Source organism: Rhineura floridana, chromosome 11, assembly GCF_030035675.1.
Source record: "Rhineura floridana isolate rRhiFlo1 chromosome 11, rRhiFlo1.hap2, whole genome shotgun sequence".
Classification (NCBI taxonomy): Eukaryota; Metazoa; Chordata; class Lepidosauria; order Squamata; family Rhineuridae; genus Rhineura; species Rhineura floridana.
Window position 1 is genome coordinate 29,714,671 of NC_084490.1, and position 16,537 is coordinate 29,731,207.

General features: G+C 41.9%; 1 protein-coding gene across 1 annotated transcript; it reads right to left on the reverse strand.

The window, feature by feature from the left end:
* Window positions 1–708: 708 nt before the first annotated feature.
* Window positions 709–16,537, reverse strand: LOC133367687 (vomeronasal type-2 receptor 26-like). Its single transcript, XM_061591784.1, has 6 exons — window positions 16,395–16,537; window positions 15,442–15,733; window positions 11,229–12,071; window positions 9,141–9,368; window positions 4,833–4,959; window positions 709–1,610 (listed from the first exon to the last, which is right to left on the reverse strand). The coding sequence occupies exons 1-6, from the start codon at window positions 16,535–16,537 to the stop codon at window positions 709–711; spliced, it is 2,535 nt and encodes an 844-aa protein (XP_061447768.1).

The window sequence follows — 16,537 nt, forward strand, 5'->3', positions numbered from 1 at the left end:
CACATTCCCATAATACACACAAGCAGTCCAGAACAGTAAAGCTCCATTTCTTCACACACTCATTATGAACAGAATATAAAGTGATGTCTGAACATCAAGCTCATTTGAGCAATGATAATACTGAAAACCAAATGCATTTTGACCCATAAATGGTCTTCCTCAGTGGCCAATAGTGATATTCAGACATCTTATATTGTTGTGCTCATGAGTCCATTTTAGAAACTGCATTTATATGTCTTATGTATAGTATGTTCATATTGTTGGCAAGATTACAGTTGTAATATATATTATGAAGTATCCATTAACTTCTTGCTATCAGATGAAGGTGACAGTTTAGACACTAGGGGAATTGTATCCCTCTAGGCCAGAGGTGGGGAACCTGTGGCCCTCCAGATGTTGTTGAACTTCATCTCCCATCATCCCCAGCCAGCATAACCAATGATCCCAACAGAGGACAGAGAAATATACCAATAGATATGAAAATAACAGAACTATCTCACTCTCTGGATATGTCACTTCTGGTCCACTTTGAGGAGTTATTTTTGAATTACCAGCTAATGGGTGATAGAGACAAAACCTGCATTCTGCAGGCATCAGCCAAGTGAGTAAGTTTCCCACAAGGACTCATCTCCTTCAGCATTTTATTTCCAGCAATCAACACATATCTTGAAGACAAGAGTGATGAAGAGCAGTATTCAGGTTTTTGACTCATATATTTCTCTGTGTTAGGTGCTTCTTGCTGTTTAGCTCAGGCTTGAGGACAATTATATAACATTTAGGAGAAAATATACAACCCAATAAACCAGCACTAGAGGTCAAGATGGAGAAGATCTCCACAGCCACCATGTATTTTCCCTTTGTACTCAGGTAAGTGGGGACAAAAGAGACCCACACGCTGCAAAACACCAACATACTGAAAGTGATGAACTTGGCTTCATTGAAAGCACTGGGCAAGTTCCTAGCAAAGAAAGCCACAACAAAGCTGACTACAGCCAGGAATCCAATGTAGCCAAGCACACAGTAAAACATAAGGACAGACCCTTCATTACATTTAACCACAATTTCTTCAGGTAATGAGTTCATGTCCAAATCTGGGAATGGAGGAGCAGTACAGAGCCAAACTGTACAAATAAAAGCTTGAATGAAAGAACAGGGGAGAACAATAGAAGCTGCTAGTCTTTTCCCCACCCAGTTCCTGATCCTGGATCCTGGTTGTGTGGCCATGAATGCCAAAACCACAGTGATGGTTTTTGCCAACACAGAAGAAACAGCCACAGAGAAGATTATGCCAAAAGCCACCTGCCGGAGGAGGCAGGTCACTGCCTGAGGATGGCCAATGAATAGCAAGGAACATAGGAAGCAGAGCAGGAGAGCGATAAGCAGAGTGAATGTAAGACCTCGATTATTAGCTTTGACAATTGGAGTGTTCTGGTATTTAATGAATATTCTTAGTACCAAAGCTGTGATCATGGAAAATGAAAGTGCTATGAAAGTTAGAGCGATGCTCAAGGCTTGATCATAAGCCAGAAAGTTTAAAGCCTTTGGAAGGCATCCATCTTGGCCTTTATTTGGATACTGTTTTTCTGAGCATTTGATACAGTTGTCCATGTCTGGAAAAAGAAAAGAAAATGATAACACCTCCATCTCTCAAACAAGTGTACATACATGGACAGTCCTCTGTTCTTTCAGGAAGTCTGGAAAGGAAGTTTCTTAGTCCCACAGAAAATTCCTTATACCTTTCCTCTCTGGCTATGTAGCTATGCTAGGAACACTTAAAAGGTTGATATAGTTGAGACAGGTCACTAGAATTAGAATTTCATGTACTTTTTCTCCCCTTCCCCCAAATATACATTTTTGTATGGTAACAAGACACATACATGCTAAAAATCAAACCACTGCAGGAAATCAAACCCAGTGCCTGCAGGAAGAAGGAGAACATCGCCACCCAGGGAAGGAGAGCCTGCTGTTGCTTCTGCTGTTGGAACACCACCTCCACCACCCTTCCCAGTGGGACTGCTGCCTGGCAGACGTGCCTCCTGCAGGACCAGGTCCCAGCTACCCAGCCAGCTGTGACTAATTTCCATCACCTGTCCCTCTTTGGAGGGATACATAAGCCGGCTGGCTGAGGTGGCCTGGGAGACCCAGTGCCTGCAGGAAGAAGGAGAACATCGCCACCCAGGGAAGGAGAGCCTGCTGTTGTTGCTGCTGCTGTTGGAACACCACCTCCACCACCCTTCTCAGTGGGACTGCTGCCTGGCAGATGTGCCTCCTGCAGGACCAGGTCCCAGGTTCCCAGCCAGCTGTGACTAATTTCCATCACCTGTCCCTCTTTGGTGGGATACATAAGCTGGCTGGCTGAGGTGGCCTGGGAGACCCAGTGCCTGCAGGAAGAAGGAGAACATTGCCACCCAGGGAAGGAGAGCCTGCTGTTGCTGCTGCTGTTGGAACACCACCTCCACCACCCTTCCCAGTGGGACTGCTGCCTGGCAGATGTGCCTCCTGCAGGACCAGGTCCCAGGTACCCAGCCAGCTGTGACTAATTTCCATCACCTGTCCCTCTTTGGAGGGATACATAAGCCGGCTGGCTGAGGTGGCCTGGGAGACCCAGTGCCTTCAGGAAGAAAGAGAACATCGCCACCCAGGGAAGGAGAGCCTGCTGTTGCTGCTGCTGTTGGAACACCAACTCCACTACCCTTCCCAGTGGGACTGCTGGGATTGCTGCCTGGCAGATGTGCCTCCTGCAGGACCAGGTCCCAGGTACCCAGCCAGCTGTGACTAATTTCCATCACCTGTCCCTCTTTGGAGGGATACATAAGCCAGCTGGCTGAGGTGGCCTGGGAGACCCAGTGCCTTCAGGAAGAAAGAGAACATCGCCACCCAGGGAAGGAGAGCCTGCTGTTGCTGCTGCTGTTGGAACACCAACTCCACTACCCTTCCCAGTGGGACTGCTGGGACTGCTGCCTGGCAGATGTGCCTCCTGCAGGACCAGGTCCCAGGTACCCAGCCAGCTGTGACTAATTTCCATCACCTGTCCCTCTTTGGAGGGATACATAAGCCAGCTGGCTGAGGTGGCCTGGGAGACCCAGTGCCTGCAGGAAGAAGGAGAACATCGCCACCCAGGGAAGGAGAGCCTGCTGTTGCTGCTGCTGTTGGAACACCAACTCCACTACCCTTCCCAGTGGGACTGCTGCCTGGCCGATGTGCCTCCTGCAGGACCAGGTCCCAGCTACCCAGCCAGCTGTGACTAATTTCCATCACCTGTCCCTCTTTGGAGGGATACATAAGCCAGCTGGCTGAGGTGGCCTGGGAGACCCAGTGCCTGCAGGAAGAAGGAGAACATTGCCACCCAGGGAAGGAGAGCCTGCTGTTGCTGCTGCTGTTGGAACACCACCTCCACCACCCTTCCCAGTGGGACTGCTGCCTGGCAGATGTGCCTCCTGCAGGACCAGGTCCCAGCTACCCAGCCAGCTGTGACTAATTTCCATCACCTGTCCCTCTTTGGAGGGATACATAAGCTAGCTGGCTGAGGTGGCCTGGGAGACCCAGTGCCTGCAGGAAGAAGGAGAACATTGCCACCCACGGTAGGAGAGCCTGCTGTTGCTGCTGCTGTTGGAACACCACCTCCACCACCCTTCCCAGTGGGACTGCTGCCTGGCAGATGTGCCTCCTGCAGGACCAGGTCCCAGCTACCCAGCCAGCTGTGACTAATTTCCATCACCTGTCCCTCTTTGGAGGGATACATAAGCTGGCTGGCTGAGGTGGCCTGGGAGACCCAGTGCCTGCAGGAAGAAAGAGAACATTGCCACCCAGGGAAGGAGAGCCTGCTGTTGCTGTTGGAACACCACCTCCACCACCCTTCCCAGTGGGACTGCTGCCTGGCAGACGTGCCTCCTGCAGGACCAGGTCCCAGCTACCCAGCCAGCTGTGACTAATTTCCATCACCTGTCCCTCTTTGGAGGGATACATAAGCCGCCTGGCTGAGGTGGCCTGGGTTTTTGTCTTTTGTTTTGTTTTTGTTTTGCTGCTTTTTTTTCTCTTTTTTTTTTTTGCTTTTTTCTTTTGGGTGCCATTGGTTTTATCTATGGGTGGGTTCGGTTTCATTTTATATTCTGGTTCTTGGGTTTTTATGTAGTTTGTATGTTGTATTTTACTTTATCTTGTACGCCGCCTAGAGTGGCCGCTTGTGCGGCCAGATAGGCGGCCTAGAAATAAAATTTATTTATTTATATTTCAAGCTTTTAAAATATAAATTAAGCCCTTATCCTTTCTAGCAACATTTCTTGCTTCAGAAGTTGTACACAATTGGAGCTATTTATTGTTCAAAGGGATTGCTAAGTCTAGGTGATGACCTGCTTATTAACTTTGAAATGGATGTGCTCATTGATACAGCTTTGTTCTTTGAATGCAGAAGGACTCATGATCAGTCTGTGATCACAAGCGAAAAAGTTCAGATAAGAGGTTATATGAAAAAGGTTGCTCTACAGCTGCAAAACTTAGGAAGTTTATTTATTTATTTAATTTAATTTAATTTATATACCGCCCTCAGCCCAAGGGCTCTCTGGGCAGTGTACATAATTTACTTCTGATGGAGAGCCAACACCACTCAGAATCAATAATATTGGCTAGAGGGACAAATAGGCTTACAAATGGGATGGAACCTTATATACTGCTTTGCCAACCTAAAAGCAAAACAAATACTATTTTTGTTTTCTGTGGAAATAATCTCTGTCCCAATTATGATTGCTTTTAAAAGGATGATACTGTCTGACCATTACTTATTTTATGTGTTCTTAATGTGCTTCCTTGATATGATTATGTCTTATATCACCTACCCTTGAGGTCAGAAATCATCCCTTCTGGACATAGATCACAATCAAAGCAACAGAATGGTTTCCCATCTTTCTTTTTTCTAACAGAACCAGGAGTGCATTTTTCATTGCACACTGAAGAGGGTGACATCTATTCATAAACACAATGGAGAAAAAATAGTCTATGTTTAGAACATATTCTCATAGGATGGGTCACATATAAAGGAATGGCACCACAGACCTGGGAGAGAGCACTGTACATGCAGTTTCTGGGAAATGACAACTTTCATGTACATGGCTCAAAAAGGAGGCCTTCCCAACCCTGATATTCATTCTGCCCATGTCTTTTTAAAGGCCAATGACATATAATAAAGAAACTTCTCAGGTGGACAAGATGGTCCAGTGGCCTGACTCAGTATAAAGAAGCTTACCTTGGGGAGCCACTTAGGGAGTCCCAAAGGCGAGGGCGCTACCATCTTCTATTTCTTTCTTTTTTCCTAACCAATCTGCGCTTGATTTTTTTTTAATTGAGCATGAGACAACTAACATGCATCATTTTCAAGGCCCATCTTAGCAGTGCAAAACATGTATCGCATGCACACCAACCATTATTTACATTGGAATGCAGAGCTCATCTCCCAGAGATAGATATCCCCATTCTTCTTCTCTCGACTCCAGTGTGGTAACTTACAGATTTGATTGTTTTGTTTTATTGAGCATGATCCAACTAACATGCATCGTTTTCAAGGCCCATTGAGTTCCCTTTGAAATGAATAGGTTTTACAATCCAGCAGCAAGACTGCTCACTGCGGCAGGGTATTGCCAAAATGTCACCCCGCTGCTGAAAGAATTGCAATGGGTGCCCATTAGCTACCAGCCAAGTCCAAGGTTCTGGTTTTGCTGTTCAAAGCCATATACTGCTTGGGACCAGGATACTTGAAAAATCGTCTTACTCCTTATATAACACAGTCAATCACTGCACTCTGCAGGTGAGGACCTCCTGCAGATATCATCTTATCAGGAGGTCTGTTCTGCACAACTTTTTTGTAAACCACCCAGAGAGCTTTGGCTATGGGGTGCTATATAAATGTAATAAAGAAAGAAAGAAACATAGGAAATTGACATTCAGTGTGGTGGCACCTACCCTGTGGAATTTCCTCCCTTTAAATATTAGACAGGCACCATCTCTGTTATCTTTTCGGTGCCTATTGAAGACCTTCCTCCTTCAACAAGCCTTTTAAGTTGAGACCTTATCCCAGTCTGCTTCTGTGTTGGAATCGCTTATTATTATTATTATTGTTGTTGTTGTTGTTGTTTCCATTTATAGACTGCTTACTATCTAAAAGATCTCAAAGCTGTTTTAATTTGCTTTTAACCCTTTCTTTAAAAAATGTTTTTAACCTTTTTTTAAAAAAAAGTCTTCAGAGCTTTTTAAAAAAATGTTTTTAAAGTTGTTTTGTTTTAATGCATTTTAATATCCATTTTTATGATGTTTTAAAGTGTTTTTAGTGCTTTTGTTTGCCACCCTGGGCTCCTGCTGGGAGGGAGGGCAGGATATAAATCAAATAATAAATAAATAATAAGTTCTATTTTTCTAGAGGGCAGAACCTTATCCAAAATAATGTGTTAGCACATATTAACAATTAATTTTTTTTTTTCCAATAATTTTTATTCAGGTTTTCATAAAACATACAAGACAAAATCATAAAACATTCAAAGACAAAAAACAAAATCAAAAATAGTTAAACAAAAAGAAAAAAAGAAAAGAAAAAAAAAACAAAAATAAAAAATAAAGAGTAAAATATTGACTTCCCATTTGTCAAAGATCAAATCAGTTATAAGTCTATAATATATAACAATCCTGTCTCTTAAGTCATATTATAAAATCACTTTCCTCCAATAGTTATCTTACTTAATCATCAAATCTCATAAACATTACTTTATTCTTTCCACAAAAAGTCAAAGAGAGGTTTCAATTCTTTAAGAAATATATCTATCAATTTTTTTTCCAGATAAGCATATCGATTAATCCATCTCATTACTAATTATGATAATCTTGTTGTCATAACCATAGTCAAAATAAACATTTCAATTAATCCATCACATCAGAATCTGTTAGGTTCAGTAATTTCAGTAGCCATTGTTCTATTATCCCTATTAGTTCCATTTTCCATCTTCATTCTTCAGTAGTCTTGTTAAGTCCAGTAATTTCAGTATCCAATCTTCCATTATCAGTATTCCATAATAATCTTGCTGTCAAAGCCATAGTCATATAGTAAGAGTCTGATGGGAATTACCTCTATCCCAAATATTTTCTTGCCATCCATTCTGAATAGGTTGCTGAAATACTGCTGTAAAATCATATCTCTGTTCTTTTTTTCAAAATACACTGGGTCATCTCTTGAAAGTTTTTCCATTGTCACATGGCTGCAGTTAATTCCATAGATTTTCTCTATATTGGGCTCCATCACATCATTCCAGTCCAGAAGATTATCCATGCCATTGATAACTTTATCTCTAGAATCTTCATTAATTTCTTCAGAGATAACATTGAGTTCCAAACAATAGATTTTATTTCTAAAGTCCATAGACTCCAAATCTTGTTCCTGTTCCACGTTTGTTCCAATCTCCGGGATCTCCTCTCTCACAGGGACCCCTGTTCCAGTCTCCAGGGTCTCCTCTCTCACAGGGACCCCTGTTCCAGTCTCCAGGGTCTCCTCTCTCACAAGGACCCCTATGTCTTTAATCTCCTGTGTCTCCAAACAATAAATTTTGTTTCTGAAGTCCATAGACTCCAAATCTTTTTCCTGTTCCACGTTTGTTCCAATCTCCGGGGTCTCCTCTCTCATAGGGACCCCTTCCAGGGTCACCTCTCTCACAGGGACCCCTATATCTTTAATCTCCTGCTTCATTTTACTCAATTCAATTTTCAGCTCCTTACAACCCTGTCGCAGGTTTTGTTTCGTTATCTCAATCTCATCCATTATTTTCTGAAACATAGTTATTTCCAGCTTCTCAGCCACTTTCTTAATTGCCATTTTAAAAGAAAAATATAGGAAAACCACTTCTTATTTCAGCAACAATTGGGTTAATACTCCAAACTTGGTGACATCACAGTATAAACAGAGCAGACAGCCTTATCTCTCCATGTTTAAGTAAACAAAATGCAGTTCCCAGGATCGAAACAATTAATGGCGGTCGTCAGAAAACAGATTCGTCAAAATAAAATAGACCAAAAAGAGAGTAGTCTCAGACAATATAATATTCTTCAAAGTAAAAATCTGGAATAGAAATCCCTCTTCTGTGTATATCTTTAGAATGCAAATCCAGGACAGCTTTTTGCAACAAAAACAGAGATAAGCTATTAATTAGTGAGTAGCAGAGAGAAGTTATGGCTCCCCAGTGAGATGTCAAAAACCGATCAATCTGGCAAATCTCTTTTAAACAGCAACAATTTAAGTCAAGTAAAAGAAAAATATAGAAAGAAGGGTGCTTGCCTGTTAGTGCGTTCTCTCTTAGAAGATAAGATGAACGTTCGCTTTTCCAGATAGAGCTTGTTGTTAAAAATCCGTCCCACCTTCGTCGGCTGGACCTCGTCCCATAAATTAATGAGATCTGGTCGTCCCAACAAAAATAGGCTTTGAGGTTAATCTCTTCGTTTCTCCCTACCCGGGAGAAGTTTAATCAGTCAAAAAAAGAAAAAATCTGACTGATATATCTGAATAAGCTTCTTTTGAGGCAGGAGCCCGTCTCAAGAGCAGGCACAGGCTAAGTCACCCTTCCCGGAAGTCCAGCACATATTAACAATTAATAAAGGATTTTATGAAAGGGTAACAATAACTGGGGCCTTTTGCTTTCTAAATGGTAAAAGGATTATACGGCCACGAGAGTGGCTGTATAATATAGCCAGTGTGGTTTTTTCATATTCTGTAATGTTAAATTGAAAATACACCCCATGCCATTCTGATGCTTTCCATAACCTTATTTCAAAACAAAACCTTACAAAACTTATAGTCCTGAACTCGGAAATGCTTGCTTAATCAAATTACCAAATTCTTCCTAGCTACACAGCAAATGGATTGGACTGTGAAAGACCAACCCAAATTGTGTTTGCATTTTGACAAATTTGTAGGGCAGTACAATATCTCAGAGAGAAGGTCAGGTCTCCTGCTCCCTTGGTGCATTCACTATAGCTGCGAAGTTTCCCTGCTTTTTAAAGTTTGATATAAATAGCTGTGGGCTATAGATACCTTATTAAACCTCAAGGTTTTTGCCTGTTAGTGAATTTTGTCTATGAATGACATTGGAACACTCATCCACATCTGATCCTACCTGGTTAAACAGATTGTGCCATGTGATTATATCCTCATTAATCTTGAATTCTCTGCCTGAAGAAGTCCATGGATCCATCCTTCCTACTTTCACCCTTGAGAAAGATCTGTTTGGGAAAGTAACCCAATTTATAATATCAAATCCACTTTCCAATTCACCTTTCTCATCCAAAGCCACCTGGTCCCCAGCGCTGTTGTTAAATGAGATTCTCCTCAGGAAAGTATGTAGCTACAACCAAAGAGGTAAAAGCAGCTTTTGCAACATTATAGAAGGTACAATAATATATAATTTTACAAATTTCACTCTACCCCTTTTCAATATTAGAATAGAATCATGCAAGGGAGAGCAGTGATGTACTTGTTGGCTTTATCCCTGCCTGACTTAGAACCTGACTGCCCCCCTTCTTGCCTATGTAAGTACAGCAGGGTCCCTGCTTCAGATGTTGCCCACTTCATGCATGCCTTGTGACAGTGATGGAGCCAGTAATTTCATGAGGGAAACTAACTCCTGAAAGGGCTTCAGAGATTTATTTATTTATTTACTTCGTATTTATTTTAAAATACTTAAATTCTGCCATTCGATCCAATGGAATCTACAAGGTCTTACCACCAATGGAAAACTAGAGATAAAACATAATTCAATGAGATTTTTTTTTAAAAAAAATCTAACTAGAACAGAAACAGCCATAAAACAACAGGAGTCTCCAAGGCAAACACTAATTTTCAGTTATCCCAAATGCCCTCAGAAGCATCAGCATTTTAAATTGTCATCTGAACCACAGAAGTGAAGGAGGTAAGCAAACCCATTCTGCTTCAGAAGAGAGTTCCCTAGTTTTGTGAAGTCACTCAGTGGATTTCATATGGTTATGGTGGGGACATACAGTAGCAGATGGTGGTAGTGGGGGGGGTGGGATGGCACAGTGAGTGGCTATCGGAGAAGGTAGTTTTTTAGGCATCATGGTTCCAGACTGTACAAATTTTTCCAAGTCAGAGCCAACTCTTAGAATTGGGCCCAGAAACCAACCACCAAATAGGAAATTCAATATATTAGCATGAATCAGTCATTAATCACTTTTCAGTATTAAATACTCTGGTCAGATTGGGAGATCTGGGACATTTTGCTGCCTTAAGCAAAGGACATGATGATATCCCCCCATTCCACATTCAGAAGTAGACTGGACAGGAAGCTGATGGGTGATAGAGTAGCATCCTCCATCTGAGGCCGCAGGCATACCTATATACATGTCTGTGCAGCATATACAGGTCTGTTCTCCAGGAAAGGGGGATGTCCAGGGGGCTTAAGAGAAACAAGAGGGCTGCTGCCACTGACCTCCCAGTATCAGCCTGAGGTGGTCACTTCACTGACCCTGAAGATACAGTACATGACAGTTTTTCCTTTAAAAATGTTCTTCAGTTTCTGCTGCTGAGAATGAAGATGCACTTGTTCTCTTCCTTTTCCCCCTCTCCTTCTCTTTCAGAAAGCAAGGCAAAGCAGTCCTCCAAGCCCCATCTGACTGTAGTACCAGCTACTGAAAGGGCACCTGCTCATTACTTTACATTCCAGAAAAAATGATGGGAATGCATGTTTTCTGTAAACCTTCTTTGTGTTTTAAGTTAGGGTTGGTGATCAGTTCTATTGTTTGTACTGATTTTAGTGTATTTTTCTGGATAGGTGAGTAGGAATAGGAGGGGTTTCTTGATTAGTGTTAAACATGTAGACAGAACAGTAAATCATAACTGAGATAAAAAGGGGAATAGTTATGTGGGGGGAGATCCAAGTGAGGGGGAGCAGGACCTTTTCTAAAGGAGGTCACAACTTGTGATCAAAGAAAGGTGAGGATCCATTTGATTTCCAGAAGCAGGAGAATGTTGTCCATGTGAAAATGAACAAAGATCCCATTTTCACAAGCCCTTGACAAGAAGAGGAACACACGGACTACTATAACTGGCAGAGTAAGTAGCTGAGAATATAGGACTGGAAGTGTTCATTTTGGGCAACATGTGGTCAGTTGTCACAATTTTTGATCATAATGTTATGATGCATTTTCTATTCATGACGGTCAAGATGCTTTGGTTAATGAGATAGTACCTGCCATGGTTGAGGGCTTGGAAGTGCTGTCACTGCTCCATGCTTGGGATTCAACGAGTACATGGCATCTAAAGCATGTGCTATGACATAGACAGCATTGTAAATACTATAGCTTTGGGGAGTCATGCTCATTTCAAACAATGGTCCCGAAAGGCTCTCCAGCTTTTCCTTTCCAGTGCAACTTCCATCACTGTCTCCAGCTACATGAAAATCTGAAAATGAACAGTCAAAAGCCTGCTCCCAAAAATCTCTGATAAAATGGTCTCCATTCTGGAGTGAGTGGGGATTTAAAGTTGGAAGGAATTTTTGGAATTCCTGTACCTCAGTGGAGTGAACGGCAAAGGACAAGGCTCCCTGGAAGACTTGTATGTCCCAGTTCCTATGAAACTGTAATGCTGGGAAGTCCCATTGGGCTGTCAGAATCCACACTCTGCCTAGAGTCTGTACTATATCTTCTGCTTGTACTAGCAAATATTTCAAACTCAATGTGGAGTGAGTTTCTGCATATACAACAAGTGCTTTAGCGTTGTTGTTCTTGAAAAGATGAAGCATATTTTCTGTCTTTATATACACTTCATGCATTTCAGAGAAGTCCGTCAGGGGAGGCATCTTGTCAGTGAATGCAATACATATGTCACTCTGTAATAGTCTTGGCACCAAGGTCGACACAAAAATTTCTCCTTTATCATCATCCAGTGTGATGATCCCAACCCATGTCCACTCAAAATGCAGAAGTAGTTGTATAATTCCAGTGTACTGATACTCTTCATTGGGAACCACCCGATAGATGAAAGGAAACTGGGCTTTAGAACTCAGAGAACGACCAAATAAATAATAAGAGACCTATGAAGAATCAAATTAATTGTCAAAATTAGAGCACAGAGGAACAGCACAATCCTAGGCACAAAAGCATTTATGCAAGATATTTGTCTGCAAATTTTCAAGAAATGGTTATGTATACAGTTGCGGCTGAGGGGCAAAATAAAACACAGACAACAGCAGTTTGGGTTGAACAAAGGGCCACTTTATTAAACTATAACAAACCCATTAAAGCGACCTGCAGAGGAGAAACCTAAGTGCGGGAACTGTCTATAAGCAAGCAGCTTGCCATACAGCTCTCGGGTGACCAGCTCCTGCTGGGGCAAGGGCAAGCCCCTTTTGCTTACCCCTTGCTCTGGCCACACCTAGTAGGTGAGCAGGGGGGCCTTCCCACATCACCACCCCCCAGGGCCATACAACTCTGGGTGGATGAGGTAAGTTGGCCCCAAAAGCAGCTCATCCTGCCCTCAGGCCATAAAGCCCTGAAAGACAGGCCTCCAGAACCACCAATCACCTCCAAAGGTGCCTAAGGGGGCCACCTAGCTGTCCTTACCTACTTCCCTTCCCACACCTTACTACATCCATGTCCCACAAACATGCCCACACCAGTGGCATAAAACTTTTAAGCTTGCCAAATTAGCCGACTTAGCCAAAACCACCTACTAATCATGACACCCTCTAACCCAATTCCCTCCCATCCCCACAGTGTGGAACAGGCAAAAAACCTGCCCACCAACCAGGGTGGGCAGGATAAAAATTCCTACTCAGCCCCAAAGTGACCCAGATCACACCATAAATATGGGAGGGCAGGGTGGGCATCATGAGCCAAAGAGGAGGAGAGAGGGGCAGCGTGGGCTTAAATAAGCCCCTGGTGCTCTGCCCCCTCTTGCAATGCATTACATGCGCACATTATGTGCAACGCACGATGCTGCCCTCCTCTGAAATGGCAGCTGTGGCTTTGTCCCCTAGCCGCAACTGCGGTCTCCCCACCCAGGCTTCATGCGGGTGAGCGGAGTGGAATTAGTAATTTAGTTGTACTAAGAAGTGGAGAATGAGAACAATTTCTCCTATGCATGTGAATGTGCAGTTATGTAAAAAAATGACAGAATGATGGAGGAAAAACAAATACTAAATTTCTTAACAGGGAGGAAACCATTTATTGTGTATAGGAAAATAGTGTACGTATGTCCATGAATGTGTAACATTTATTCGATCCATTATAAACTGTTATATAAAATGTGGTAAATTATGTATGTATTGCTGATACTGTTAAGTATATCTGTACATCTGTTTCAACGTTATTGATATTTTTGTCTTGTTTTTTTTTTATAAAGTGAACTATGTGTGTGAGAGAGAATATTCTGACATAGGATTGCAGCCTAACAAAGCAATCTTAACTTTAGAAAGCTAGTGTAAATTACATCTTCATGGGTTTTGCTGGCATATGTTATCTCATTCCAAACTACATTCAGGAGGAATTTGACTTACACTGCCCTTTTTGCCAGCTATGTTCCACTGGGTTGCTAGGTCATGTGACTGAGGTGAAAGGAGTTTGGTATAGGTGTAAGTCTATCCTTGCTCTGCCATGACCTTGGAATGCCCAGTGTAAGTTAGGGTGGCTTAAATTTTGATCCACAGTACCTGGAACTATATGCAAAAATGACATAATGGAGGTTCTCACTCTCCTTCATGCGCTGTAAGGAAGGAACTTACTTGCTGGTGTTTCTGTCTCCCACTCTTTGTTTCCAAGTGTGTACTAGTGGAATAGCTATGCCCAATGGTAGAACACATGTTTTGTATGCAAAAGGTCCCAGGTTTAGTCCCCGGAATCTCCAGGTAGGACTGGGAAACTCCCCAGTCTGAAGTCTTCGAGAACCACTGCTGGTCAGTGTTGGCAATACTGAGCTAGATGGACCAGTGGTCTGACTCAGAGTAAAGCAGCTTTCTGTGTTCCTTCCTATGCTGTTTACAATTTGGCATGATACTCCACAAGACACCTATTTTATTCATCCTCTTTCAGGTTGCACATATTTCTGTTTATACAGATTTGTAGAAATGTACTTCAGTGAAACTTTTTGATTAAAGAGGTTTTTTTTATTTTGATTAAAGTGTTTTCTATTTCCATTCACTTGCCATTTTAAGCTCCCTTTATAACAGAAGAGAGGGAACTGGTGTAGACATGCCCAAGATGATTAAGCAAATTAAATTCATGGGGACAATGGTATTGGTCTGCCATTCAGAGACTGAAATGTCTTTGACTGTCTTCTTGAGAGTGAGGCACACTTCTACAGCATCCCTGAGCCTATACAGACAACTGTTTTATTTCACAGCTGTATCTCATCCCTTGTGATATAATCCTCCTTATCTCTTGGAAGGATGATACAGAGTACTTGCAACAAAGCATACTGACTCTCTGTATGCACTCAAGAATTCTACTGGGGAGATGATAGAGTGGGCAAATAAGATATTGACATATTTGATGAAAAAATATGACCCACCACCATAAACAACACGGGGTGGGGAATTCCACGGCTGTCACCCATCATTCTACTTGTAAAAAAGCCTGGAAATTTTCTTTGAGTGTATAGAATTTGGACCATCTCTACCTAATTCTGAATCCATTAAACCATCCCCCCACTCTTTGTTAGTAATTGGTAGATATGCCACTTTCAACTCCCTTAGGGATGACAAGCCTCCCTAGTCATTGCTGGTCAGAAGTGTTCCCACTAACCCCCACTGTTCCCTGCCCCATACTATCATAGCATGGATCAAATGCTAGATTGCTGGGGTGAAAAGGACCTTAATTTGCAATGTCACCATTAAAAAATACAAATCTTCAAAATGAAAAATTGATTTTGGGATCAGGATATCAAAAGGAATTGAAGAGGACAAAGAAAAACCAACACTTTTGCTTAATATAAGCACTTTTGCAATGCATTTTTCCTAATGTAATGCATTTTTGTCTGTTATTTTCATGAATAGATGCATTTATGTGCACATGCTATGCATTTCCTGGCTAGAGAATTACATTGCAAATTCCGAATAGTGCAAATTTCAAAGGATGGTTGTGTTTTGATTTGTGCATTTTTTTGGAAAGTGCAAATCGGGAAGATTCACCATTAAATGGGAACTGAATTGAATCACTCCCTTATCTCTAATCCTAACAGATAGGAATAATTCGACAGATTATTTGGATCAAAGGGAGAAATAGGATTTTTTCCCTTCTCGGGACTTTTTCTTCAACCCATACTAGACATGGCACCTTTCATCCAGTTTGTTAGCAGAAGTACTCTCTCCTTCATATATTCACACATGCTTATGCCAGTTCTGAGCATACAAGGAAGGGAGGTCTGTCGGGGTTATGAAAGTCATGTGCCTCACATTCATGTCCTACCTGTGGAATCTTGTAGATGCCCAAGATGGTGGCCATGTAGAAGGAGGTTTCAGAGTCAAGTCCTCCAACGGCAGCTATCAGATTCTTCTGTGTGTCACACTTAAAGTTGGGGACAACCCCATTCAGGCTAAATAGAAGGTTCAGAGTGTTCTGATAAGTCAACCTTTCATTGAAGTAGCTGTCATAGATGTGGAATCCCAATGTAACATTTGGTAAGATTGTGGGATTCTCATTGATCTCCTTCACTGCAAAGATGAAGGTCAGGATATGCTGGTAGTTTTTAATCACTACACTGAAATGAGAGTGCAGGTTATAATTCATAAATATTCTAGACTTCATGAACTATTTATCCAGTCCATATTATTCTTACAGAGGAGTCTTCAGGCATTACTGACATGAAGAGGCAACACAGTAGAGTAGGCGGCTGCAAGGCTGCGTGTTTTTACTTGTCTCAAATGACTCCCCACTGCAAAAGTGAATTCACATCACATGAACATCCAGGAAGATTTGTGTGACCTTGAGGGCAGGTCTAAATGGGCGGTCCTACAGCCCTGCTATACCAGCATTGGCACTTCAATGTAGTAATGCCTGAAAAGGGTTAGTCTGTACATTACCATAGCTACATTTTTAAAACCAGTGTTCAGATCCATATGGAAATGAGAGACAGACAGATGGGGTGGTATTCAATGGACAGATCAGGGACTGTAGATATGATAAAGGGAAGGAAAGACAAAATGCAGAGCAGAGGAAGGGATACCTATGAAAAGGGTGTACAAATACATCTATAATAAAACTCAATCAAACATCAACAATAAAACTCAAAATAATTCTCTCTATATATGTTTTCAAAAATCAAAGACTTATTTCTAAACATTATTATCTATGTTTAGGAATTATAATTATCTCCTAATTCTATCCTCATGGACATGTCATCAAAAAAATAAGTTCCTTACATAGATTCTTCAACAAACATTTCATTGGGGTGTTGATCAAAGGTCATGGTGTTAAAAAAGGAGAAGAACTGAGAAAAGATACCAGCAATGATGAAGTCACCTTGCTCATAATACTCATGTGGGATCTGGATGGGATCTCTCAT